A 24,012-nucleotide genomic window follows, 5' to 3' on the forward strand; every position below is an offset into this window, starting at 1 on the left:
TTCTTATAATACATGTAAAATCTGCTATGATCAGTATCTTTCAAGCTGTGAGCAATTTGTTTAGAAAGAACAGTGTGTTAACAAGAATAGAGTAGAAAGTTTCAGAACAACTTTATTCCATCATCACCTCAGCAAGGTACATTTTCAACTGTTCTTGTTTTAGCCTAGGTTTATGGTCCTCTAAAAACATGTATTTACGCAAGCCTGTTTCAAATGACAAGTTAACAAAGGGTTAATAAGGGGTATGTGGTTAATTACCCTCTTACCCCAAGACACTTCACAATATAACCATGTCAGCTAAAGAATGGTTTCCTGACATCCCCTGTGTACATCTCAAGCCACACTGCTACGATTTCTCCCCATTGTGGACACTCCTATGTCTGATGAGGTTACTCCGGAAGGGGAAGCTCTTGTAACACAGTTTGCACTTGAAAGGCCTCTCCTTGGTGTGAACGGTCTGATGCTCCTTCAAATAGTTTGCCCTAGTAAAGTGCTTCCCACATGTGGCGCAGCTGTACGGCTTGTCGCAGTCAGTCCTAATATTCGGCCTCCCACGTTGTGACCCAATGACACCAGAGGAGGTCGAAGCAGCAGTTTTTGAGCTCCCTCCTTGACCACTTGCCATTGTTTGGGTGTTGCTGGGATTGTGTGCTGTGTTATAGGCTAAATACTTCTCGTGGTGAACGCCCATCCTGACCCGGTCTGTATTGGTGGAGTAACCATGAGGTAACTGAGGAAGGCTAGACCCAGATCCAGGATTTCTATGAACCCAGTCACCAGGCATTAGACAAGACCCTGAAGGAGAAGACACACTTGCTGATAGACTACCACCAGGGGGGTCTCCCACCACTCTCTGTGAAGACTGAAGCCCAGGGTGACCATCTCTGTTCATCATGGATACTATGGTGTTTGCATCATATGAAAAGGAGGATCTCTCTCTATCAGCCCCAGGCCCTGCTTCATCCCTGCACTGAGACTGTGAAGAGAAGGGTCTGGGCTGCAGACTGGATCCCTGACTGGAGCCTTTGTCTCTCTGATGACCACCAGGACTGAGGTTGTTCAGTCCAACTGTCCACTGGTTGTGTTCTGTGTGGTGGTGGAGTCTCTGTCCCTCGCGGTTCGGTTCCGGTTCTGACTCGGGGAGGAAGAGCGACGGCTCCTGATCCAGGATCCTGATCTGGGGCCAGGTTTTGTGACACGCCGCTTCAGAGGTCCAGTCTCTCCCGTCAGCAACACCAGATATCAGCAGGTCCTCATGGACTGCAGACTGTCAACACAAATTGTACAGAAGAGCAAATAAAGGTTATATAAAATAAACTCTTTATTGTAGACACAGAAACATGACATTACAAAATGTTAACCACAGTCAAGCCCATCTCTAACACTGTGATTCAAGTACCCAACAATATGGAGCCAGTGGAGTTTATTATAAAAAATTGCCATATTAAGTATAATGGAAACTCAGTCCCAGCAATGATACAAAAATAACCAAGTCAGTCAACACATTGTTAACTTTGACCATTTTGTTGAAATTAAATACAAACACTCACATAAGTACTTTGCATGTGTGTGATGCGTCTAGTGCCGTATTGTAGTAGTGGTAGTTAGTGATTGCCGCCTGCCTGCTTGTTGCTTGCTACTTTATGCTTTCAGCTACTACCGCTGGCTAACCCCAAGCAACTCTGTGTAGCAAAAGGAGGAGCCATGTGCAGTGCATTCAAAAAGTATTCAGACCCCTTTCCTTTCTCCACATTTTGTTATTTTACAGCCTCATTTTAAATGGATTAAATAAATAAAAGTCCTCATCAGTCTATACACACTACGCCATGATGACAAAGCCAAAACAGATTTCTAGAAATGTTTGCACATTTATAAAAAAACAAAAACAGAAATACCTTATTTATATAAGTATTCAGACCATTTGCTATGGCACTCCAAATTGAGCTCAGTGGCATCCTGTTTCCATTGATCATCCATGAGATGTTTCTACAACTTGATTTGAGTCCACCTGTGGTAAATTCAATTGCTCGGACATGATTTGGAAAGGCACACATCTGTCTATATAAGGTCCCACAGTTGACAGGGCATGTCAGAACAAAAAACAAGCCATGAGGTCGAAGAAATTCTCCATAAAGCTCCGAAACAGGATTGTGTCGAGGCACAGATCTGGGCAAGGGTGCTCAAAAAATGTCTGCAGCATTGAAGGTTCTGACTCAGAGCAAAGACCAAACCACAAGAACCCTCTATGCTGATGACTGTGCCCTACTTGCACACACAGAGGCAGACCTCCAGTATTTATCAGACAACTTTGATAAAGCTTGGGAAAAAACTGGAATCATCAACCATCGCCCCTGTCCAACCCAGTGGTCTCCAGCATCCACCTAAGTGGAACCGAGCTCCAGAATGTCGCCCACTTCACATATCTGGGGAGCACCATCTCCAAGGACGGCTCACTTGACCAAGAAATAACTAGCCAGTCATTGGGAAGGCTGAGGAACAGGATAACACCATCACTCTTTCCACAAAAGTGAAAATCTACAATGTGGTAGCCATCATAACTCTGTTGTTTGGCTGTGAAACTTGAACCCTGTACAGTCGCCGCCACTTCAAACAGCTGGAAATATTCCATACACAATCTCTGAGATCAAGTATCCGGTGGCAAAACAAGGTCTCCAACCTGGAGGTACTGCAGAAAGCTGAACAGCACCCGAATTGAGGCTACCGAAAACACAACCTCAAGTTCTGCAATATCCAGCCCAGCCAACTCACAGACATTTCCTCAACCCGATCCATCTGGCACTCAAACGCTCACCGCAGTAGACAACTTTGAGCGGGACAGAAACAACTATCTGCAGCCGGAGAAAAGCGGCATACCGGCACAACCACGCTCGCAACACCACCAGAAGCACGTCTGTCCCTCATGCTTCAGTCTGCTCTTCAAAACGGACTCCCGAGCAACTCAAGAACCCACAACAGAAATGACATCCACGAGTCGTCATCGTCGAAACCGACGGACTACTAGAGAGAGATAAGGGAAATTCAGTCCCTGCAATGATACAAAAATAGCCAAGGCAGCCGACGCCTAGTTAATGTTGTATTTAACAAAATGGTCACACATACTCACGTAACATGAAGTATAGTACTTTTATTGCAAATAATATGTGACAAGTAGAATAACTTTTGTCACTATGGTAACACTTGACCTTTTCTGTAAATCTGGTACCCTCGATTTGATAAAATGACTTTTAGAATACTTAGGAAAAGGTTCAACATTACAGTACACACATCTTTACTACTCCATGTCAAGTAAACATTAATTAAGGCACGATCATTATCTGACTATAAAACACCAGTATCAAACTAAGGTTGTCACTCTTCATCCGTGAAGTATTTTTACAGACACCATCACACCAACCATCACCATATAATCTACTCTGCCTCATCATCATAATAATACATTATATTTGGCAGATGCCTTTCAGGGAAATCTTACATTAAGAGTAGGCCTACATTAAATAAAGTGCTGTACGAAAGATCATAAAATCAAGTGCATCAATCCAATTCATATTTAAATAAAGGACCAGATGAAACAGGTCAGATAAAAAGAGGGAGGGATTGGGTAGAGGATACGAATACGGTTTAGGGTAAGGTTTTATGTTTAAGGGGTAGGATTGGGAATAGGATACGGACCCGGTTTTGGATGCGGGTTAGGGGGACACATATAGTGCATTAGGAAAGTATTCAGAACTTTTGACATTTTCTACATTTCATTACATTACAGCATTATTCTAAAATGGATTCAATTGTTTTTCCCCTCATCAATCTACACACAATACCCCATAATGACAAAGGCAAAACAGGTTTGTAATTTTTTTGCAAATAAAAAATAAGTAACAGAAATATTCCCTTTTACATAAGTATTCAGACCCTTTACTCAGTACTTGGTTGAAGCACCTTTGGCAGCGATTACAGCCTCAAGTCTTGGGTATGACGCTACAAGCTTGGCACACCTGTATTTGGGGAATTTCTCCCATTCTTCTCTGCAGATCTTCTCAAGCTCTGTCAGGTTGGATGGGGAGCGTCACTGCAAAGCTATTTTCAGGTCTCTTTCAGGTCTCTTCAAAGATGTTCGATCAGGTTGAAGTCCGGGCTCTGGCTGGGCCCCTCAAGGACATTCAGAGACTTGTCCCGAACGCACTCCTGTGTTGTCTTGGCTGTGTGCTTAGGGTCATTGTCCTGTTGGAAGGTTTACCTTTGCCTCAGTCCTGAGTGCTTTCGATCAGGTTTTCATCTAGGATCTCTCTGTACTTTGCTCTGTTCATATTTCCCCACAGCACGATGCTGCCACCACCATGCTTCACCGTAGGGACGGTTCCAGGTTTCCTCCATATGTGACGCTTGGCATTTAGGCCAAAGAGTTTACTCTTGGTTTCATCAGACCAGAGACTCTTGTTTCTCATGGTCTGAGAGTCCTTTTCGGTGCCTTTTGGCAAACTCCAAGCAGGCCGTCATGTGCCTTTTTAGTGAAGAGAAGCTCTGGCCAGTCTACCATAAAGGCCTGATTGGTGGAGTGCTGCAGAGATGGTATCCTTCTCTAAGGTTCTCCCATCTCCACAGAGGAACTCTGGAGCTCTGTCAGAGTGACCATCAGGTTCTTGGTCACCTCCCTGACCAAGGCCCTTCTCCCCCGATTGCTCAGTTTGCCCTGGCGGCCAGCTCTAGGAAGGGTCTTGGTGGTTCCAAACATCTTCTATTTAAGAATGATGGAGGCCACTGTGTTCTTGGGGAACTTCAATGCTGCAGAAATGTTTTGGTACCCTTCCCCAGATCTGTGCCTGGAAGCAATCTTGTCTACCAACAATTCCTTTGACCTCATGGCTTGGTTTTTGCTCTGACATGCACCGTCAACTGTGGGACCTTGGAAAGACACAGGTGTGTGCCTTTCCAAATCATGTCCAATCAATTTAATTTACGAGGTGGACTCCAATCAAGTTGTGGAAACATGACAAGGATGATCAATGGAAACAGGATCCACCAGAGCACCATTTCAAGTCTGAATACTTATGTAAATGTGTTATTTTTAATTATAATGCACAAAAAAATCCAAAGGATGGAATCAATTAAAATCTCACCCATCTACACACAATAACCCATAATGACAGTGACAAAAAAGTGACATTTTTGCAAAATGTATTAAAAAGTACAGAAAAAAGTACAGAAATGTAATTTACATAAGTATTCACACCCCCGAGGCAATGCTTTGTAGAAGCACCTTTGGCAGAGATTACAGCTGTGAGTGTTTCTGGGTCTGTCTTTCAGAGCTTTTCACACCTGGACTGTGCAACATTTGCCCATTATTCTTTTCAAAATACTTCAAACTCTGTCAAATTGGTTGTTGATCATTGCTAGACAATCCGTTTCAGGTCTTGCCATAGACTTTCAAGTAGGAACATTCATTTTCCACTCAGGAACATTCATTGTCTTCTTGGTAAGTAACGCCAGTGTAGATTTAGCCTTGTTTTAGGTCATTGTCCTGCAGAAAGTTGTCTGGTGGAAAGCAGCCTGAACCACGTTTTCCTCTAGGACTTTGCCTGTGCTTAGCTCTATTCCGTTAATTTTTATCCTGAAACTCCCCAGTCCTTCACGATTACAAGCATACCCATAACATGATGCAGCCACCACAATGCTTGAAAATATGGAGAGTGGTACTCAATAATGTACTGTATTGGATTTGCCCCAAACACAACAGTTTGTATTATGTAGTGTTACTTTAATGCTTTGTTGCAAACAGGATGCATGTTATGGAATATTTAGATTCTGTACAGGCTTCCATCTTCTCACTCTGTCTATTAGGTTAGTATTGTGGAGTAACTACAATGTTGTTGATCCATCCTCTGGTTTTTCTTATCACACCCATTAAACCCTGTAACTGTTATAAAGTCACTATTGGCTTCATGGTGAAATTCCCGAGAGGTATCCTCCCTCTACGGCAACTGAGTTAGGAAGGACGCATGTATCTTTGTAGTGACTGGGTGTATTGATACACCACCCAAAGTGTAATTAATAACTTCCTCATGCTCAAAGGGATATTCATCGTCTGCTTTTAATTTGTTTACCCATCTGTCAATAGCTGCCCTTCTTTGTGAGGCATTGGAAAACCTCCCCACTATTTGTGGTTGAATCTGGTGTTTGAAATTCACTGCACGGCTGAAGGACATTACAATTTTCTGTATGTGTGGAGTACAGAGATGAGCTGGCTATTAAAAAATCAAGGTATTATGTGACTTGTTAAGCGACTGTTTACTCTTGAACTTACAGTTGAAGTCGGAGGTTTACATACACCTTAGCCAAATACATTTAAACTCAGTTTGTCACAATTCCTGACATTTAATCCTAGTAGGAATTCTTAGGTCTTAGGTCAGTTAGGGTAACCACTATTTTAAGAATGTGAAATGTCAGAATAATAGTAGAGAGTGATTTATTTGAGCTTTTATTTATTTCATCACATTCCCACATACACATACAAATTAGTATTTGGGAGCATTGCCTTTAAATTGTTTAACTTGGGTCAAACATTTCAGGAAGCCTTCCACAAGCTTCCCACAATAAGTTGGGTGAATTTTGGCCCATGCCTCCTGACAGATGGTGTAACTGAGTCAGGTTTGTAAGACTCCTTGCTCGCACACACTTTTTGAGTTCTGCCCACAAATTTTCTAGAGGATGGAGGTCAGGGCTTTGTGATGGCCACTCCAATACCTTGACTTTGCTGTCCTTAAGCCATTTTGCCACAACTTTGAAATATGCTTGGGGTCATTGTCCATTTGGAAGACCCATTTGTGACCAACCTGACTGATGTCTTGAGATGTTGCTTCAATATATCTACATCATTTTCCTCCCTCATTATGCCATCTATTTTGTGAAGTGCACCAGTCCCTCCTGCAGCAAAGCACCCCCACAACATGATGCTGCCACCAGAGCCCCAGAGTGAATGAGAGGAGGAGGAGGGCGGCGGAGGGAAGAAGCATGATGAGCGAGTGCCTGTTTTTTCTAAATGTTTTCCATGTGTGATTTTTGTAAATAGTAGATCCTTGTTATGTTAAAGTCTTTAGGAATACACTGTTTGTACATATTTATACCGTGCTTCACGGTTGGGATGGTATTCTTTGGCTTGCAAGCCTCCCCCTTTTTCCTCCAAACATAACGATGGTCATTATGGCCAAAAAGTTATATTTTTGTTTCATCAGGCCTGAGGACAAAAAGTACAATCTTTGTCCCCATGTGCAGTTGCAAACCTAGTCTGTTTTTTTTAATGGCGGTTTTGGAGCAGTGGTTTCTTCCTTGCTGAGCGGCCTTTCAGGTTATGTCGATATATGACTCGTTATACTGTGGATATAGATACTTTGTACCGGTTTCCTCCAGCATCTTCACAAGGTCCTTTGCTGTTGTTTTGGGAATGATTTGCACTTTTCGCACCAAAGTACGTTCATCTCTAGGAGACAGAACGCGTCTCCTTGCTGAGCGGTATGACGGCTGCGTGGTCCCATGGTGTTTATACTTGCGTACTTTTGTTTGTACAGATGAACGTGGTACCTTCAGGCATTTAGAAATTGCTCCCAAGGATGAACCAGACTTGTGGAGGTCAACAATTTTTTTCTGAGGTCTTGGCTGATTTCTTTTGATTTTCCCATGATGTTGAGCAAAGAGGCACTGAGTTTGAAGGTAGGCCTTGAAATACAAATGATGTCAATTAGCCTATCAGAAGCTTCTAAAGCCATGACATCCTTTTCTGGAATTTTCCAAGCTGTTTAAAGGCAGTCAACTTAGTGTATGTAAACTTCTGACCCACTGGTATTGTGATACAGTGAATTATAAGTGAAATAATCTGTCTGTAAACAATTGTTGGAAAAATGACTTGTGTCATGCACAAAGTAGATGTCCTAACTGACTTGCCAAAACTATAGTTTGTTAACAAGAAATTTGTGGAGTGGTTGAAAAACGAGATAATGACTCCAACCGAAGTGTATGTACACTTCCGACTTCAACTGTATTTAGGCTTGACATAACAAAGGGGTTGAATACTTAATTCCACTTTGACATTATGGGGTATTGTGTCTGTAGGCCAATGTAATTGTGTAACACAACAAAAATGTGGAAAAAGTCAAGGGGTGTTAACTGAATACTTTCAAGGCACTGTAGCTATACTGAGAAGACACGGGGGTCGGGGGGTTAAGTAGGACAGAGTCAATGACAGACCACAGGTAATAGGTTATAGGCATCCTTGAAGAGATGTGTTTTTAGGAGGTTTTTGAATGAGAATACTGTGTCTGCATATTGTATGTGTGGGGGGGAGTGCATTCCAGAGCCTGAGGCAGAGCAGTTGAAGGTTCAGGCAACCATGGTGGAGAGGCGGCAGGTAGCCCAGCGTTTAAGAGTATTGGGCCAGTAACCAAAAATGTCGTTGGTTCGAATCCTTCAGCAGACTAGTTGCTCCAGTATTGCCGTCAATAATGGCTGATCCCTGGCTGTGACCTCACTCTCCCAGGGTGTCTCAGATATAAACATTTAAAAAACATTTCCATTTCACATCTAACACTCACACTGGTTAACCACTAATACATGCAGTGAAACAGGACAAATATAAGCACCCCCTATTTGACCTGTGAATTGGGGGTGACATGGAAACCAGCAGAGGAGGAGCAGAAGGGGCACGTGCTGGGTGAAGGTCAGAGAGGTAGGTGGGTGCCAGGTTGTGGGGTGCTTTGTAGGTGTCGGTCTTAAAGGTAATACGGGATTGCACAGGGAGCCAGTGTGGATTGATGAGGATTGGTGTGATGTGATCGGTTGATCTGGTGCAGGTGAGGATTCTGGTAGCAGAGTTCTGGACCAGTTGATGTCGGTTGGTGAGTTTGGGAGGCAGAGTGTTGCAATAGTGCAAACGGGAAGTGATGAAGGCATGGATGAGGGTTTCGGTCCAGAGTGACACCGAGGCTTTTGACTTGTGTTGACAGAGGGACCGGGAAACTATCTATGGGGATGCGGAGGTTATACTGGTGTAAGTAGGTGGTGGTGGATGTCATGGATTTTCAGGAACTTGTTGCACTGTTCAGGGGAGGAGTCTGCAGGGAAGCTGTCAGGAGGCTGAAGTAGGCGGTTCGCTGTGGAGAAGGGGACTTTTTGGTTGTTTTTACCAGAGTTGATGAGGTCGGAGTAGTAAGATGTTCTTGCAGCTGAGAGGGCGTTCTTTTAAATTTTAACAGGTGATCTGCGTATGCTTGAGAAGGACGTACCAGACCAGTCCTCTTGCAGCCGTCCACTGGCTTTTAACTGGCGTATCTCGGCGGCGTACCAGGGAGCAGTGGGTGAAGGAGACTGAGCAGGTTTTGAGGGGAGCGAGGGAATCCAGGAAAAAGGAAAGGCAGTCATTGCAGTTAGTGATGAGGGGACAGGGAATAAGGACTGGGGTATGTATTAATAAGGCTCATGAGATCAGTGGGGTTTATGTCATCATACTCATTTTTTCACTCAGTTCAGCTCTTCCAGTTCCTTATATATCCAAAACCAAAATAATTAACTACAAACTAACTAGTACTACATTACATGTCACTATACACTATACTATACATTGGCCATGAGCATTTTCTGCTGCTGTATCCTGAGGTAGCTCCTCTCTGACAACCTCTTCCTGCAGTGCGTATAGGCAAACATTCTGTCTCCTGTATGAACCTTAAGATGATCTTCAGGTGGGAGAACCTCTTCTCACACTGGGTGCAGCTGTAGGTTTTCTCCCCTGTGTGGACCCTCTGGTGCCTCTTCAGGTTGAACGAGCGGGAGAAACTGGCATTGCACCGATAGCAGCCGAATGATTTCCCCCCTATGTGTAGCCTCTGGTGGAGCTCCACCTGTTTAGGGAAACTGAAGACTTTCCCACGGGAAGCGCTTCTCTTTTCCACCAGATCTATTGACAGTGTTACTACTACTACTGTCATTTGTCAATGGACTTGTGTATCCATTTAGTGTTGAGTCACTGGCATTGTCTGAGGTCTGGTTTAACATTAGGTGTGTGAGGAGAACGAAGGCCAGGGAGTGTCTGTGATGCCACAGGGTCCATGTTCCAGTTGATAGATCCTATAGAAGGCAGGCTGAAGGAAGCACCTGTTGGAGGGTTAACCTGAGACACCATCAGTCTCTCTGAATCACAACTATAGGAGCAGGACGGAGCATCGCTAGCAGAGTCTGTGTCTGTTCTCTCCTGCCGCATATGGACACCTCCCCGTCCCTGCAGACCAAATCTAAACCTCGTCCTGGTCTCAGCCAGTCTGTTTCATGGAGACTAAGTTCAGACGTGGTTTTGTGTTCTACTATCTGTTTCTGGTTGTGGTTAACAGTGTTGTTCCCCAGCCCAGAGTTGAGGACGCTGTCCCATCCACTGACCTCCACTATGTTTTCCCGCGGGCCCTTGGCTGCACCTGTCTGGGTCTGGGAATCCAAGATGGCCGCCCAGTCTCCTCTGTCATCCTCCAACCAACCACCTGCAGAAAGAGGTTATAAAATAAACATGACAGAGAGAACTTTACATATGTGTTTTTTTTTGGTTAATTACCTGGTCAAGTTCATACATTGTGTTTTTTTAATGTAAAAATACAATTGTATTGATTTCACTTTATGTAAGTGCACCACTAATCCCATTGAAGTATATCTATTATGTTCTGTATATGTGTGTCTCCCTTACCTTGCTCCCCCATCTTTATTCCACTCAGCAGATCAATGCTCTCTGGTCCATCTTCTACTGTCTCCTCTTTGACCAGCAGCAGATCAGGCTTCCCATCCTCCATGTCTACTGACTGTAAGAGATACAGAGTGAGAGGATGTTGGATCAAGAATTAGGGATTGCCATGAGTACTATGGAAAAACGTGTTAGTTGATTTGATTATTTGACACACTTTAATGGTTTGATAATTCAAAGACATGGTCCCACACTTAAGACAAAATGAATCAAGACCTGGGCCGTATCCACTGTTGGGTTTTGAGAATGTGAAATATACTTATTCATGTCACTGATGGAGTGCTGAGGTTTAGAGTGTCAACACCAGAAGTTAAGGGTTATAGGAGGAAGGTATATAGTGTGTGCAATTAAGCTTGGAATGTGTTGAGTGCAGGGAAGCGATGTAATGTTGCAGGCATTGATAAGGGAAGAGAGCCATGGATTAGTGACGGAGGGGGGTTGAGGTCAGGTCAGCTTAAGGGAGAAATAGAAGTTTATGGCCCATATCACTAGTGTCCTGCCTAGCAGTAAAAAACAATGTTTGTACAGATGGGTAGGAGGAGACTCAGCCTAGGAGAAAGGGTTAAATATCAGTGCTTGTGTGAAATGTCTTTTGTCTGAATCCAGCTGTTTGGTTAAGCTTCTCTAGTGTCCGTCGAGTTATTTACTCTGAAAATAAGAACCTAACACCACAAAGCATCTAAGAGTCAGAGTGCTGATCCCCACTTGTCTATATAGTCTTCTTCATTAAGATCTAAAAGGCAAAAGCCAAAAATGATCCTAGATCAGCACTCTGATCTTTGTGGACACAGATCCTGACCTAATACCATTCAGACAGTAGTTTACAGTGGGCTCACCTCAGTGAGACTCTGTGTAGTCCTGTGCTGCTCAGCTGGTGCCTCTGTGGGTTCAGGAGGAGGTGTCGTCTGGTTGTCCTCCATGACCATGGTCCCCTCAGGGTTCCCCAGACCCTCCTCACACCCCTCCTCCTTCACCAGCAGCACCTCTGGACCCTCCTCCTCCTAGTAGAGACAGGTGATACAGACATACACTCACTCAGGTATGTAAACACAGATAATAAACAGACTTTCAACATGGAGTGTTTACCCATCCCCACTATGTTTGAGTCCTATACTGTAGTTACAGAATTACTTCATTGTTAAACCCATCATGGTGGACATAAGATGTTGTTACTGTGTGGATATATATTTTTATTTTTAAGTGTATATTGGTTATATAGCGCTGTCATGTTTATGCAGACTGAGATCAGATGTGATGCATACTAAATAGAGTCTCAATGAAAGTCTGAATAAAACATCCCATTTTGTGTTCATTAAACAAAGAAGTTTTAAATGACACCATATGAAAACCACACATACCCGTCTCAACAAAAAATGTGCATGAACTTGATAAACTGTAGGGGCTGTGGTATATGGAGGGGGTGGTATATGGCCAATATACCACGGCCAAGGGCTGTTCTTATGCACGATGCAAAGCGGAATGCTAGGACACATATCAGGTGCCTTATTGCTATGATAAACTGGTTACCAACGTAATTAGAGCAGTAAAAATAAATGTTTTGTCATACCCGTGGTATCTGATATACCATGGCTTTCAGCCAATCAGTTTTCAGGGCTCGAACCACCCAGTTTATAACAGGCTATAGGCCTAGGCTATACAAAGTGCTCGGAGAAGCACAGGGAAAAGTTATACGTCTAACTTTGTTCCTGAGTTTTTGCGCTGCTGGGATGTTGTAAATAAAAACTAGGCTACACTGCAAGTGATATTCCAATCATGAGCCCTGGTCTTCCCTGCTCTTGCTGATGTAAACATTTTTGTGCTGTCTAACTAATGGCTGTGCTGTGTATGGTGGCACTTCACGAGGCAAGTCAAAGGCTTCTTCAGAAAATCATTTTTGATTTGTCCATAAAATGCAATATACTGTATCTGTGGAGGGGCTGGTAAAGGGTGGACCTTGTGCTATAGTAGGATTTAACTGTACTGATTTTAACACTGTTGTCTGTGGTGATAGTTAACTGTGGAGAGGACCGTACTAGAGGTCGACTGATTATAATTTTTCAAAGCCGATACCGATTATTGGAGGACCAAAAAAAAAACAGCAGATGCCGATTAATCGGCCGATTTAAAAAATGTATTTGTAATAATGACATTTACAACAATACTGAATGAACACTTATTTTAACTTAATATAATACATCAATAAAATCAATTTAGCCTCAAATAAATAATGAAACGTGTTCAATTTGGTTTAAATAATGCAAAAACCAAGTGTTGGAGAAGAAAGTAAAAGTGCAATATGTGCCATGTAAGAAAGCTAACGTTTAAGTCCCTTGCTCAGAACATGAGAACATATGAAAGCTGGTGGTTCCTTTTAAGACGAGTTTTCAATATTCCCAGGTAAGAAGTTTTAGGTTGTAGTTATTATAGGAATTATAGGACTATTTCTCTCTATACCATTTGTATTTCATATACCTTTGACTATTGGATGTTCTTATAGGCACTTTAGTATTGCCAGTGTAACAGTTTAGCTTCCGTCCCTCTCCTCGCTCCTACCTGGGCTCAAACCAGGAACACAACGACAACAGCCACCATCGAAGCAGCGTTACCCATCGCTCCACAAAAGCCGCGGCTCTTGCAGAGCAAGGGGAACAACCACTCCAAGTCTCAGAGCGAGTGACGTTTGAAAGCTATTAGAGCGCACCCCGCTAACTAGCTAGCCATTTCACATCGGTTACACCAGCCTAATCTCGGGAGTTGATAGGCTTGAAGTCATAAACAGCTGCTGGCAAACGCACAAAAGTGCTGTTTGAATGAATGCTTACGAGTCTGCTGGTGCCTACCAAAGCTCAGTCAGACTGCTCTATCAAATCATAGACTAAATTATAACATGATAAAACACAGAAATACGAGCCTTAGGTCATTAATATGGTCGAATCCGGAAACTATCATCTCGAAAACAAGACGTTTATTCTTTCAGTGAAATACGAAACCGTTCCGTATTTTATCTAACGGGTGGCATCCATAAATCTAAATATTCCTGTTACATTGCACAACCTTCAATGTTATGTCATAATTACGTAAAATTCTGGCAAATTAGGCGGCCCAAACTGTTGCTTATACACTGACTCTGCGTGCAATGAACGCAAGAGAAGTGACACAATTTCACCTGGTTAATATTGCCTGCTAACCTGAATTTCTTTTAGCAAAATATGCAGGTTTAAAAATATATACTTCTGTGTATTGATTTGAAGAAAGGCATTGATGTTTATGGTTAGGTACACATTGGAGCAACGATACGCACCACATTGATTATATGCAATGCAGGACACGCTAGATAAACTACTAAAATCATCAACCATGTGTAGTTAACTTGTGATTATGATTGATTGTTTTTTTATAAGATAAGTTTGATGCTAGCTAGCAACTTACTTTGGCTTACTGCATTTGCGTAACAGGCAGTCTCCTCGTGGAGTGCAATGAGAGGCAGGTGGTTTGAGCGTTGGACTAGTTAACTGTAAGGTTGCAAGATTGAATCCCCCGAGCTGACAAGGTAAAAATCTGTCGTTCTGCCCCTGAACGAGGCAGTTAACCCACCGTTCCTAGGCCGTCATTGAAAATAAGAATGTGTTCTTAACTGACTTGCCTAGTTAAATAAAGATTAAATAAAGGTGTAAAAAATAAAAATTGCCGTCCAAAAATAAACGATTTCCGATTGTTATGAAAACTTGAAATCAGCCCTAATTAATCGGCCATTCCGATTAATCGGTCGACCTCTAGACCGTACTGATAAATGCATAGATCTGAATAACTTGACACAACAGATGAGAAATGAAAATAATGCTGTTGAACCACCAAATCTGAAACTAATTGTATGGGGGTGGCAGGGATGTTGGGGAGGACCAGAAAGTTAATCATAATATTTTTTTTAAATACATTTTTTGGTTACCATGCTATTTCAACGGCAATACATTCTGTTATGCAGCATAATGAAACATTTAATTTCCAATTTTGGGAGGAAGTTGCGAAAACTTTGCAATGGCGGATTGGAAAACTGTTTGTCACTAAACGTAGTGTCAAATCTTTGTCATATTTGGGACAAGAATAGAGGTCATATTTATACATTCTATTGCTAGTAGTGACAAGGTGAAATTACACAAAATGGTAGAAACAGAGAATGTATATGAGGCCCAGCTACAAAACCTACTGTCTGTAGAGAGTTTAAATGAGGGAATGTCAACTGCTCAGAGAAGACCCTCAGGCTGCCAACTTAATATGCAAAATGTACACACTTTTGAGGATAAAGAGGTCTCCAAGAGTGTCAGTGGTGCAGCCACCCAAGACACCCAAGATATTGGGAATGAATACTACCAGAGACAAAGTTGTAGTAGAGGTTTATCAGATGAGGAAATCGTAGTGGTGGGCACCAATATCGATAATTTTATATAATATCAATACCATTTGATATTTATTTGAGTGAGGCATATCATGATATTTGTTTATTCTTCCTTTGAACCTACACTGTTCTCTAAAGAAAGCACACATGACTGTTCCTGCATGAACAAAACCCTCTCACTGCTTAGCATACTTTAAAAAAAACGAACACTGAAACAGGCTGCCTAGCATACTTAATTGCCTGCTGATGGACCGTCAATTGTGGATGTCAGTGTGTGAACAGGCTGTGGCTCGGGTAGTAGTTGTCCTTTTTGGCATTCCTGTGACATCGGGTGCTGTAGGTGTCATGGAGGGCAGGTAGTTTGCCCCCGGTGATGCGTTGTGCAGACCGCACCACCCTCTGGAGAGCCTTGCGGTTGAGGGCGGTGCAGTTTTCAGTACCAGGCTGTGATACAGCCCGACAGGATGCTCTCAATTGTGCATCTGTAAAAGTTGTTGAGGGTTTTAGGTGACAAGCCAAATTTCTTTAGCCTCCTGAGGTTGAAGAGGTGCTGTTGATCCTTCTTCACCACACTGTCTGTGTGAGTGGACCATTTCAGTTTCTGTGATGTGTACGCTGAGGAACTTAAAACATTCCACCTTTCCACTGCTGTCCCTTCAATGTGGATAGGGGGGTGCTCCCTCTGCTGTTTCCTGAAGTCCACGATCATCTCCTGTGTTTTGTTGACGTTGAGTAAGAGTCGTTTTCCTGACACCACACACACTCCTGAGTGCACTCACCTCCTCCTTGTAGGCTGTCTCTTCTTTGTTGGTAATCAAGACCACTACTATTGTGTCATCTGCAAACTTGGTGATTAAGTTGGAGGCGTGCATGGCCATGTAGTTGTGGGTGAACAGGAAGTACAGGAGGGGGCTGAGCACGCACACTTGTGGGGCCCCAGTGTTGAGGGTCAGCGAAGTGGAGATGTTGTTTCCTACCGTCACCACCTCGGGGTGGCCCGTCAGAAAGTCCAGGACACAATTGCACAGGACGGATTGAGACCCAGGGCCTCCAGCTTGATGATGAGCTTGGAGGGTAATATGGTGTTGAATGCTAAGCTGTAGTCAATGAACAGCATTCTTACATTGATATTCCTTTTGTCCAGATGGGATAGGGCAGTGTGCAGTGTGATGGCGATTGCGTCGTCTGTGGACCTGTTGGGGCGGTATGCAAACTGAAGTGGGTCTAGGGTGGCCGGTAAGGTGGAGGTGATATGATCCTTGACTAGTCTCTCAAAGCACTTCATGAAGACAGAAGTGAGTCCTACGAGGCGGTTGTAATTTAGTTCAGTTATCTTTGCTTTCTTGGGTACTGGAACAACATTAGCCATCTTTAAGCATGTGAGGACAATAGACTGGGATTGTGAGAGTTTGAACACACCAGCCAGCTGGTCTGGGAATGCTTTGAAGACACGGCTCGGTATGCCATCTGGGCCAGCAGCCTTTCGAGGGTTAGCACATTTAAATGTTTTACTCGTGTCAGGGGGGGGGGGGGCAGTCCTTTTTAGCGGGCCACGACGGTGACACGGTATTATCCTCAAAGCGGATAATACACGTCACGGACACCGACGTCACAACTTCCAGTTTGTCTGGAAGTGTGACGTCGGTGTTCGTGGCGTGGTTTGGATCTCTTTTTGTAGTACGTTATTTCCTGTAGACCCTGCCACATGCGTCTTGTGTCTGAGCCGTAGAATTGCGACTCCACCTTGTCCTTCTACTGGCATTTCACATGTTTGATTGCCTTGCGGAGGGGAATAGCTACACTGTTTATATTCAGACATGTTCTCAGACCTCTTTCCATGGTTAAATGCAGTGGATCGCGCTTTCAGTTTTGTGCAATGCCACCATCAATCCACAGTTTCTGTGGGTTTTAATAGTCACAGTGGGTACCACAAACGCACTCACTGAGTCAGCGTATAGGTCGATGTTGTTCTCGGAGGCTGACCGGAACATATTCCAGTCTGCGTGATCAAAACAAACTTGAAGCGTTGCTTCCAATTGGTCGGACCAGCGTTGAATAGTTCTCGTCACTGGTACATCCTGTTTGAGTTTCTGCCTATAAGACGGAAGGAGCAAGATGGTGCCGTGGTCAGATTTGCCAAAGGGACGGCGGGGGAGGGCTTTGTATGCATCACGGAAACTAGAATAGCAGTGGTCGAGGGTATTGAGCATGCGTGTAGCACAGTCAATATGCTGGAAGAATTTAGGTAGAATTGTTCTCAAATTTGCTTTGATAAAACCCCCAGCTACAATAAATGCAGCCTTAGGATGTATGGTTTCCAGTTTGCATTTTGTCCAGTGAAGTTCCTTGATGGCCGTCTTGGCGTCTGCTTGAGGGTGAATGTACACAGCTGTGACTATAACTGACGAGAATTCTCTTGGTAGGTAAAATGGCCGGCACTTGATTGTACGAAATTCTGGATCGGGTGAACAGAAGGACTTGGGGCATTGGAAGGTGGTTTCTACAGAACATACTTGTTATGTTCTGTTAATTACTGATGGCCCCTTTAAGGATGGAGCGCCCTTGGTCAGTGTTAAGACACTACAATACTGAGTACTCCCAATCTGAATTTTACCTCTGCACATAGAATAGTTTATTTCTCTATAAGCCAATATGCGCAGTATAATTACTGATGGCCCCTTTAAGGATGGAGCGCCCTTGGTCATGCGCAGTATTGTTCTATGTTATTCTGGTACTAACTAGTTTGAGTAAATGTGAAGCTCCAGTTCAATTGCTTGTATTCAGAGTCTTTCTTATTACCTAAATAAGTACTAAGTGTTAAGACACTACAATGGCGACGAGGATGATTACCTGCAGTGTGCATCACGAATACAGATGGAGTTCGTAGGAAGAGAGGAAGATTTTGCCCCTGTAGCACAACAGCTAGCAAGCAGTGAAGACGAGGGGAGAGCTGACGAGAACAAGGCGGCAGATCAAAGACCCGTGGAGCCAGAGGTAAAGAGAATGGCTAGCATCGGGAAATTAGATGTGTTTGATGACACGCAAGAAAACTGGGCAACTTACAGTGAACGACTGGAACAGTACTTCATTGCAAACGACATTGCTGATAACAAAAGAGTACCAGCGTTGTTGAGTTTAATTGGCCCAAAAACATACAGTTTGCTAAGAGATCTGACTGCCCCTCTGAAGCCCTCAAATAAAACATTCACAGAGATTGTGGAGATATTGCAAAATCACCTATCACCTAAACCACTCCTCATTGCGGAACGTTTTCGTTTCCACAAGAGAGATCAGAATGAGGGGGGAGGGTGTTAGTACATATGTAGCAGTGTTGAAGAAACTGTCTGAACATTGCCAGTTGGGAGAGAACCTAAATGACACATTAAGGGATAGATTTGTTTGTGGACTGAAACATGAACACATTCAAAAACGTTTGCTCACAGAATCAGAGCTCACGTTTGCAAAGGCTGTTGAAATTGCTGTGGCTATGGAAATCGCGACTAAAGATACATTTGAGTTGCAAAGTAAAAGAAGTACTGACCTGTCACAAATTTCCCTGCACAAGTTCACGCAGTCGACAGCGCCCCCGTGTGGCCGAAAAATGCAACAGGTGTGACAGAGATGGTCACAGAGCAGAGGACTGCCGTTTCAAAGACTAAATTTGTCACAAATGCAGTAGAAGGGGGCACATTCAAAGAGCATGCAAAGCTAAATTCAGTCACAACAGGAAAACTGAGAAAATTAAAGGGTCTGTGAATGCACTAGCAGAGAACAGTGGCAGTGATTCAGATGAACGATTAATTGGTACAATGGAGTTAAACACAGTGACTTCTCCCAGCAGGAGCATAATATGGGTGACACCAGATATCGAAGGCAAACCCCTCAAAATGGAGCTGGACACAGGATCTGCAGTGTCTATAATTTCCACTACTGTCTACAAAGAGCACTTTAAGGCTATCAAGCTGAAGAACACAAATGTGTTGCTGAAGACATACTCAGGAGAGAGATTGAGCCCAATGGGGGCGTTGCAGGTCAGAGTGCATTATGGGGGGCAAACACAGCAGTTACAGCTGTATGTGGTGCCTAGAAATGGCCCCCCATTATTTGGCAGGGAATACAGAAATACAACACAGTTTTCAGTGATCAGATGGGAACAGTAAAAGGCTTCACAGCAAAACTTGTACTAAGAGATGACGCAACCCCAAAATTCTGCAAAGCCAGATCTGTTCCATACTCCCTGAGACCAAAGGTGGAAGCGGAAATACAGGGATCCTGACGAAAGTGGACAGAAGCGAATGGGCCACACCCATAGATCCTATTGTGAAGAAAGACGGGTCTGTTAGAATGTGTGGGGACTTCAAGGTAACTGTGAATTCAATGTTGCATGTGGACCAATACCCCCTACCACGCCTGGATGACATCTTTGCTGCACTAGCTGGTGGGAAACACTTCAGTAAAATCTGAAACAGGCTTACCTGCAGCTACCGGTTGAAGAGAGTTCCAAAAAGTACCTGACAATAAACACACACAAAGGTCTATACAGGTATAACCGCCTGGTTTTTGGCATTGCATCAGCCCCAGCCATTTGGCAACGAACTAATTGACCAGATTTTGCAAGGAATCACAGGAACCCAGTGTATCCTGGATGACATGATCATAACAGGACGCACCGACAAAGAGCACCTGGCTAACCTGGAAGAGGTCCTGAAAAGACTGAAAGAGTATGGTCTACAGGAAAACTTAAAGAAGTGTGAGTTCTTCAAAGACAAGATTGTCTTCTGTGGACATGAGATTGACTGTAATGGATTGCACAAGACACAGGACAAAATCGAGGCAGTGGTACAGGCACCACGACCACAAAATATCACAGAAGTGAGATCTTTCACGGGACTGATCAATTACTACAGAAGATTCCTCCCAAACCTTTCAGCAGTACTCCAGCCTCTAAATCAGCTCCTGGAAAAGAATAGGACATGGCGGTGGACAGAGCAGTGTGAAAATCCATTTCTGGAGGCAAAACGGCTCATAACATCTGAACAGGTCCTGATGCATTACGACCCTGAAATGCCAGTGAAGTTGGCTTGTGATGCGTCCCCTTATGGCTTAGGTTCCGTCCTTTCACACACACTGAAAGATGGGTCAGAGAGGCCAGTTGCATTTGCGTCACGAACATTGAATGATGCAGAGAAAAACTACTCACAAATCGACAAAGAAGCACTGGCACTAGTGTGGGGCGTCAAGAAATTCCACGCATACCTATATGGCAAGCGTTTCACACTGGTTACAGATCACCAGCCGTTGATTCCATTTTCAGTCCAAAGAAAGGCATTCCGGCAATGACAGCAGCCAGGTTACAGCGATATGCCCTGTTCCTTGCCAGTCATATGTATGACATTGAGTTTAAGCCGTCCTCCCTCCACACAAATGCAGATGGATTATCCAGACTGCCGTGTACAAGAGAAAGACAAATGAGGGTGGATGCAGTGGACATGTTCCATACCGCTCAGCTTGAGGCACTACCGGTCACAAGCACAGTTATCAAACATGAGACAAAAGTGTACACCTACACCATGTCAGGATGGCCAGCTACTGGCAGAAAGGAGCTGACTCCGTATTTCCAGCGGAGAAATGAAATTACAACGTACCAAGGATGTTTGATGTGGGGAATGAGAGTCATGATACCCCAGAAATGCCAACATCTAGTCTTGCAGCAACTACATGAAGGTCAAGTTGGAATTGTCAAAATGAAGCTGCTCGCAAGGAGCCACTTCTGGTGGCCAGGTCTGGACCAACAGATAGAAAATACGGCAAAGAACTGTAGTGGATGTTTGGAAACCCTTCACATGCCTGCTCCTGTCCCAGTCCACCCATGGGAATGGCCCGCAGAGCCATGGCAGAGAATTCATGTGGACTACGCTGGTCCCTTTGAAAAGCACATGTTTCTGGTTATAGTTGATGCCTATTCCAAATGGCCAGAGGTGTTTTGCACTGACTCCTCCACCTCAGCTCAGACGATAGAGTGTCTCAGAACAACGTTTGCACGCTTCGGTTTGCCACTGCAGCTGGTAAGTGACAACGCGCAAGCTTTTGTAAGTGACGAGTTTACAAGATTCATGTCAGTAAATGGAATCAAACACTCAACCTCAGCTCCGTACCACCCTGCCACCAATGGGCTGGCAGAACGCTTTGTGCAAACCCTAAAGCAAGGACTCCGTGCAGCAAAACGAGACGAAGGGACTTTGCAAACAAAACTGGCCAAGTTCCTGGCCTCCTACCGAAACACCCCACAACAAATGAAAGCCCAGCCGCACTGATGTTCGGGAGGCCTCTCCGCACACAACTGGACATCATGAAGCCAAACAGGTGTAATGAAGTGCTGAACAAACAATCCAAGATGCTCTCCGGTGGCCGGGAGCGCCATCTCCAAACAGGACAGGAAGTGATGGTGCGAGACTACAGAAGAGGAGGGAAATGGACAAGAGGGACCATACACACACAAACGGGACCCAGAACTTACCAGGTTCAAGTGAGCCCAGACATAATGTGGCGGCGTCACATTAACCAAACGCATTCCATGGAAATCAGCACAACAATCGAGAGAGAACAGGCACAGAGAGCTCCTGAGAGTGACACACAGGAAACTGTAGAGGACGGTGGGGCAGTAGAGAGACCCCAGGCTGAAAGAAGGGAACGTGTTGATGAAGGTGCTGCTATAGCAGACGCTATAATGGAACAAGCACACACTGAGGATGTTCAGGAGCCTCCAGACAATCTGAGGCGCTACCCAGAACGAAGGCACCGTCCACCAGACAGACTAGACTTATAAACAAACAAACAAAAACTAACTGTTCAAGTTCAAATTCAAAGATGCAAAATAACTACAACAAGTTCTGGGAAATGTTTCAGTTTTGGTTTGGTAACAGTAACTCTGTGTAAGAGAAGGAATGTTATGTTCTGTTAATTACTGATGTCCCCTTTAAGGATGGAGCACCCTTGGTCATGCGCAGTATTGTTCTATGTTATTCTGGTACTAACTAGTTTGAGTAAATGTGAAGCTCCAGTTCAATTGCTTGTATTCAGAGTCTTTCTTATTACCTAAATAAGTACTAAGTGTTAAGACACTACAATACTGAGTACTCCCAATCTGAATTTTACCTCTGCACATAGAATAGTTTATTTCTCTATAAGCCAATATGTAATTTATAGGCCTAAAGTGTATTGCATTGGGGCCAATAGAGTAGGAAGTGTTCCTGTATAGAGACCTCAGTCCCCCATGAAATAACACCATATATAGATTCTGTTTTAAATCCACATTTAATATCACTTAAATATGCACAAATATGAATCATTGTTAATGTTAAGACAATTATTTCTCATATCATCATTTAGAAAAATGTTGAAGTACTTTTTAGTATTCCTGATGAGACGCTAATAGACGAGAGGAGGTTTAACAAGCTCCCCTATGGCAGATACATTAGGATGTACATGTATGCAAATACTAAAGGCTCCATAATAGAAAGGCTCCATAATAGCTATGTGGAGCCTTTCTGAAATAAAACGGGCCAAATTTGATGTACTGTAACTTTTAATGCAACACTATTACACTAACCTCTATCACAATAACATGCTGGGTTGAGGTTCCACTCCCCTCATCAACAGTGATTGGTTGGTCATCTCTCCATGTGTTGTGTCCCGCTGGCTTCGCAAAGCTCCTGTGGCCTCCAGTGAGATGTCCTTCACCTGAGAAAATGATTGGGTAAAAGGGGTGGTTAAATTATGTACTGTCAATGCTCAATTGTATGGTGTACATTATTGACACTGTCTACAATTGGCAAGGATGTAAAGTAACACTTCTTATGACTTCTTGATATACTATTTATTGATCGATTATGTTCCGTGCATCACATTCTTTTTGAGTATGATAATAGGACATTCAGTAAATCAATAATCTACTTGGAATATGATATTGTCTTTGTGCAAGAATAATTTGTTCATAATTGCCCTGCCTAGTAAAACAAACAAAGCTCAAATAAAAAAGTTGTGGATGATAGGTAAGTAATAAGGGGAAGTATTGCATACTATCCAAAAACTGTCCAAGACCAAATTCTGGACAACACATCTGAACACACACGCGCAGAGAACCGGGCGACAGGCCCCGAAGCATCGGCCTTCTGCAAAATGTACCTCTTGCCATTCCTCTGTATCGATCGAGGATCTTGACACTACTGGGACGACTAGCGAGGGCGCGCTCTCGGATTGTCCTTTCTGCGCGCTCTCGTGCCACCTTCAGTTCCATTAGCTGAAGTTTCCTCCGCAATGCCCTGTTTTCTTTCTGGCTTTGAGTTATTTCCAAACGAAACACTGCATAGTCGTCGTCTACGAGTTTACAGATATCTGCCACGGCTGAATTCGCTAGCACCTCCATGATGGAGGCTATTTGAGAGTGAAAAACCATACAGTTAGCCATTGTTATTTTTAGCTAACGTTAGCTGGCTAGCGTTACCTATATAACGTCTGTCAACCAAGTCCTGTAACCAACGCGAATTAAATACAACATCGGGTAAGCATGTGATGCTGTGCATTTAAATTAGTCATATTTTGAGTTCCCTCGTGTTCATAAACGTCTAAAATAACAATAAAAACGCTGACGTGGAAGTGCTTCTTGGTCATTGTTTACTTCCGTTTACGTTCTTCTTCATTTGCGTTTCCAGCAGACTAGATGCTGTATTGCTGCCTTTCTCAGGTCAGAGTGCGAATTACACATTTCAATACACTACATGACCAAAAGTATTTGGACACCTGCTCGTGGAACATCTCATTCCAAAACATTGGGCAT

At 43.6% G+C, this 24,012-nt stretch overlaps 1 protein-coding gene across 3 annotated transcripts; it reads right to left on the minus strand.

The window, feature by feature from the left end:
- Positions 1 to 87: 87 nt before the first annotated feature.
- LOC124012442 lies at positions 88 to 23,859 on the minus strand. Of its 3 annotated transcripts, none has more exons than XM_046326068.1 (6): positions 23,361 to 23,859; positions 22,786 to 22,916; positions 11,620 to 11,784; positions 10,730 to 10,841; positions 10,432 to 10,529; positions 88 to 1,267 (listed from the first exon to the last, which is right to left on the minus strand). In XM_046326068.1, exons 1-6 carry the CDS (start codon positions 23,641 to 23,643, stop codon positions 347 to 349), a joined length of 1,710 nt encoding a protein of 569 aa, XP_046182024.1. In that variant the 5' UTR covers positions 23,644 to 23,859; the 3' UTR covers positions 88 to 346. The 3 variants fall into 3 exon arrangements, with proteins under 3 accessions (XP_046182024.1, XP_046182023.1, XP_046182022.1); XM_046326067.1 differs by having other exon boundaries at positions 11,620 to 11,781; positions 23,256 to 23,859; XM_046326066.1 differs by having other exon boundaries at positions 23,256 to 23,859.
- Between the last annotated feature and the right edge of the window lie 153 nt (positions 23,860 to 24,012).

The sequence above is a fragment of the Oncorhynchus gorbuscha genome, linkage group LG24 (genome assembly GCF_021184085.1).
Source record: "Oncorhynchus gorbuscha isolate QuinsamMale2020 ecotype Even-year linkage group LG24, OgorEven_v1.0, whole genome shotgun sequence".
Classification (NCBI taxonomy): domain Eukaryota; kingdom Metazoa; phylum Chordata; class Actinopteri; order Salmoniformes; family Salmonidae; genus Oncorhynchus; species Oncorhynchus gorbuscha.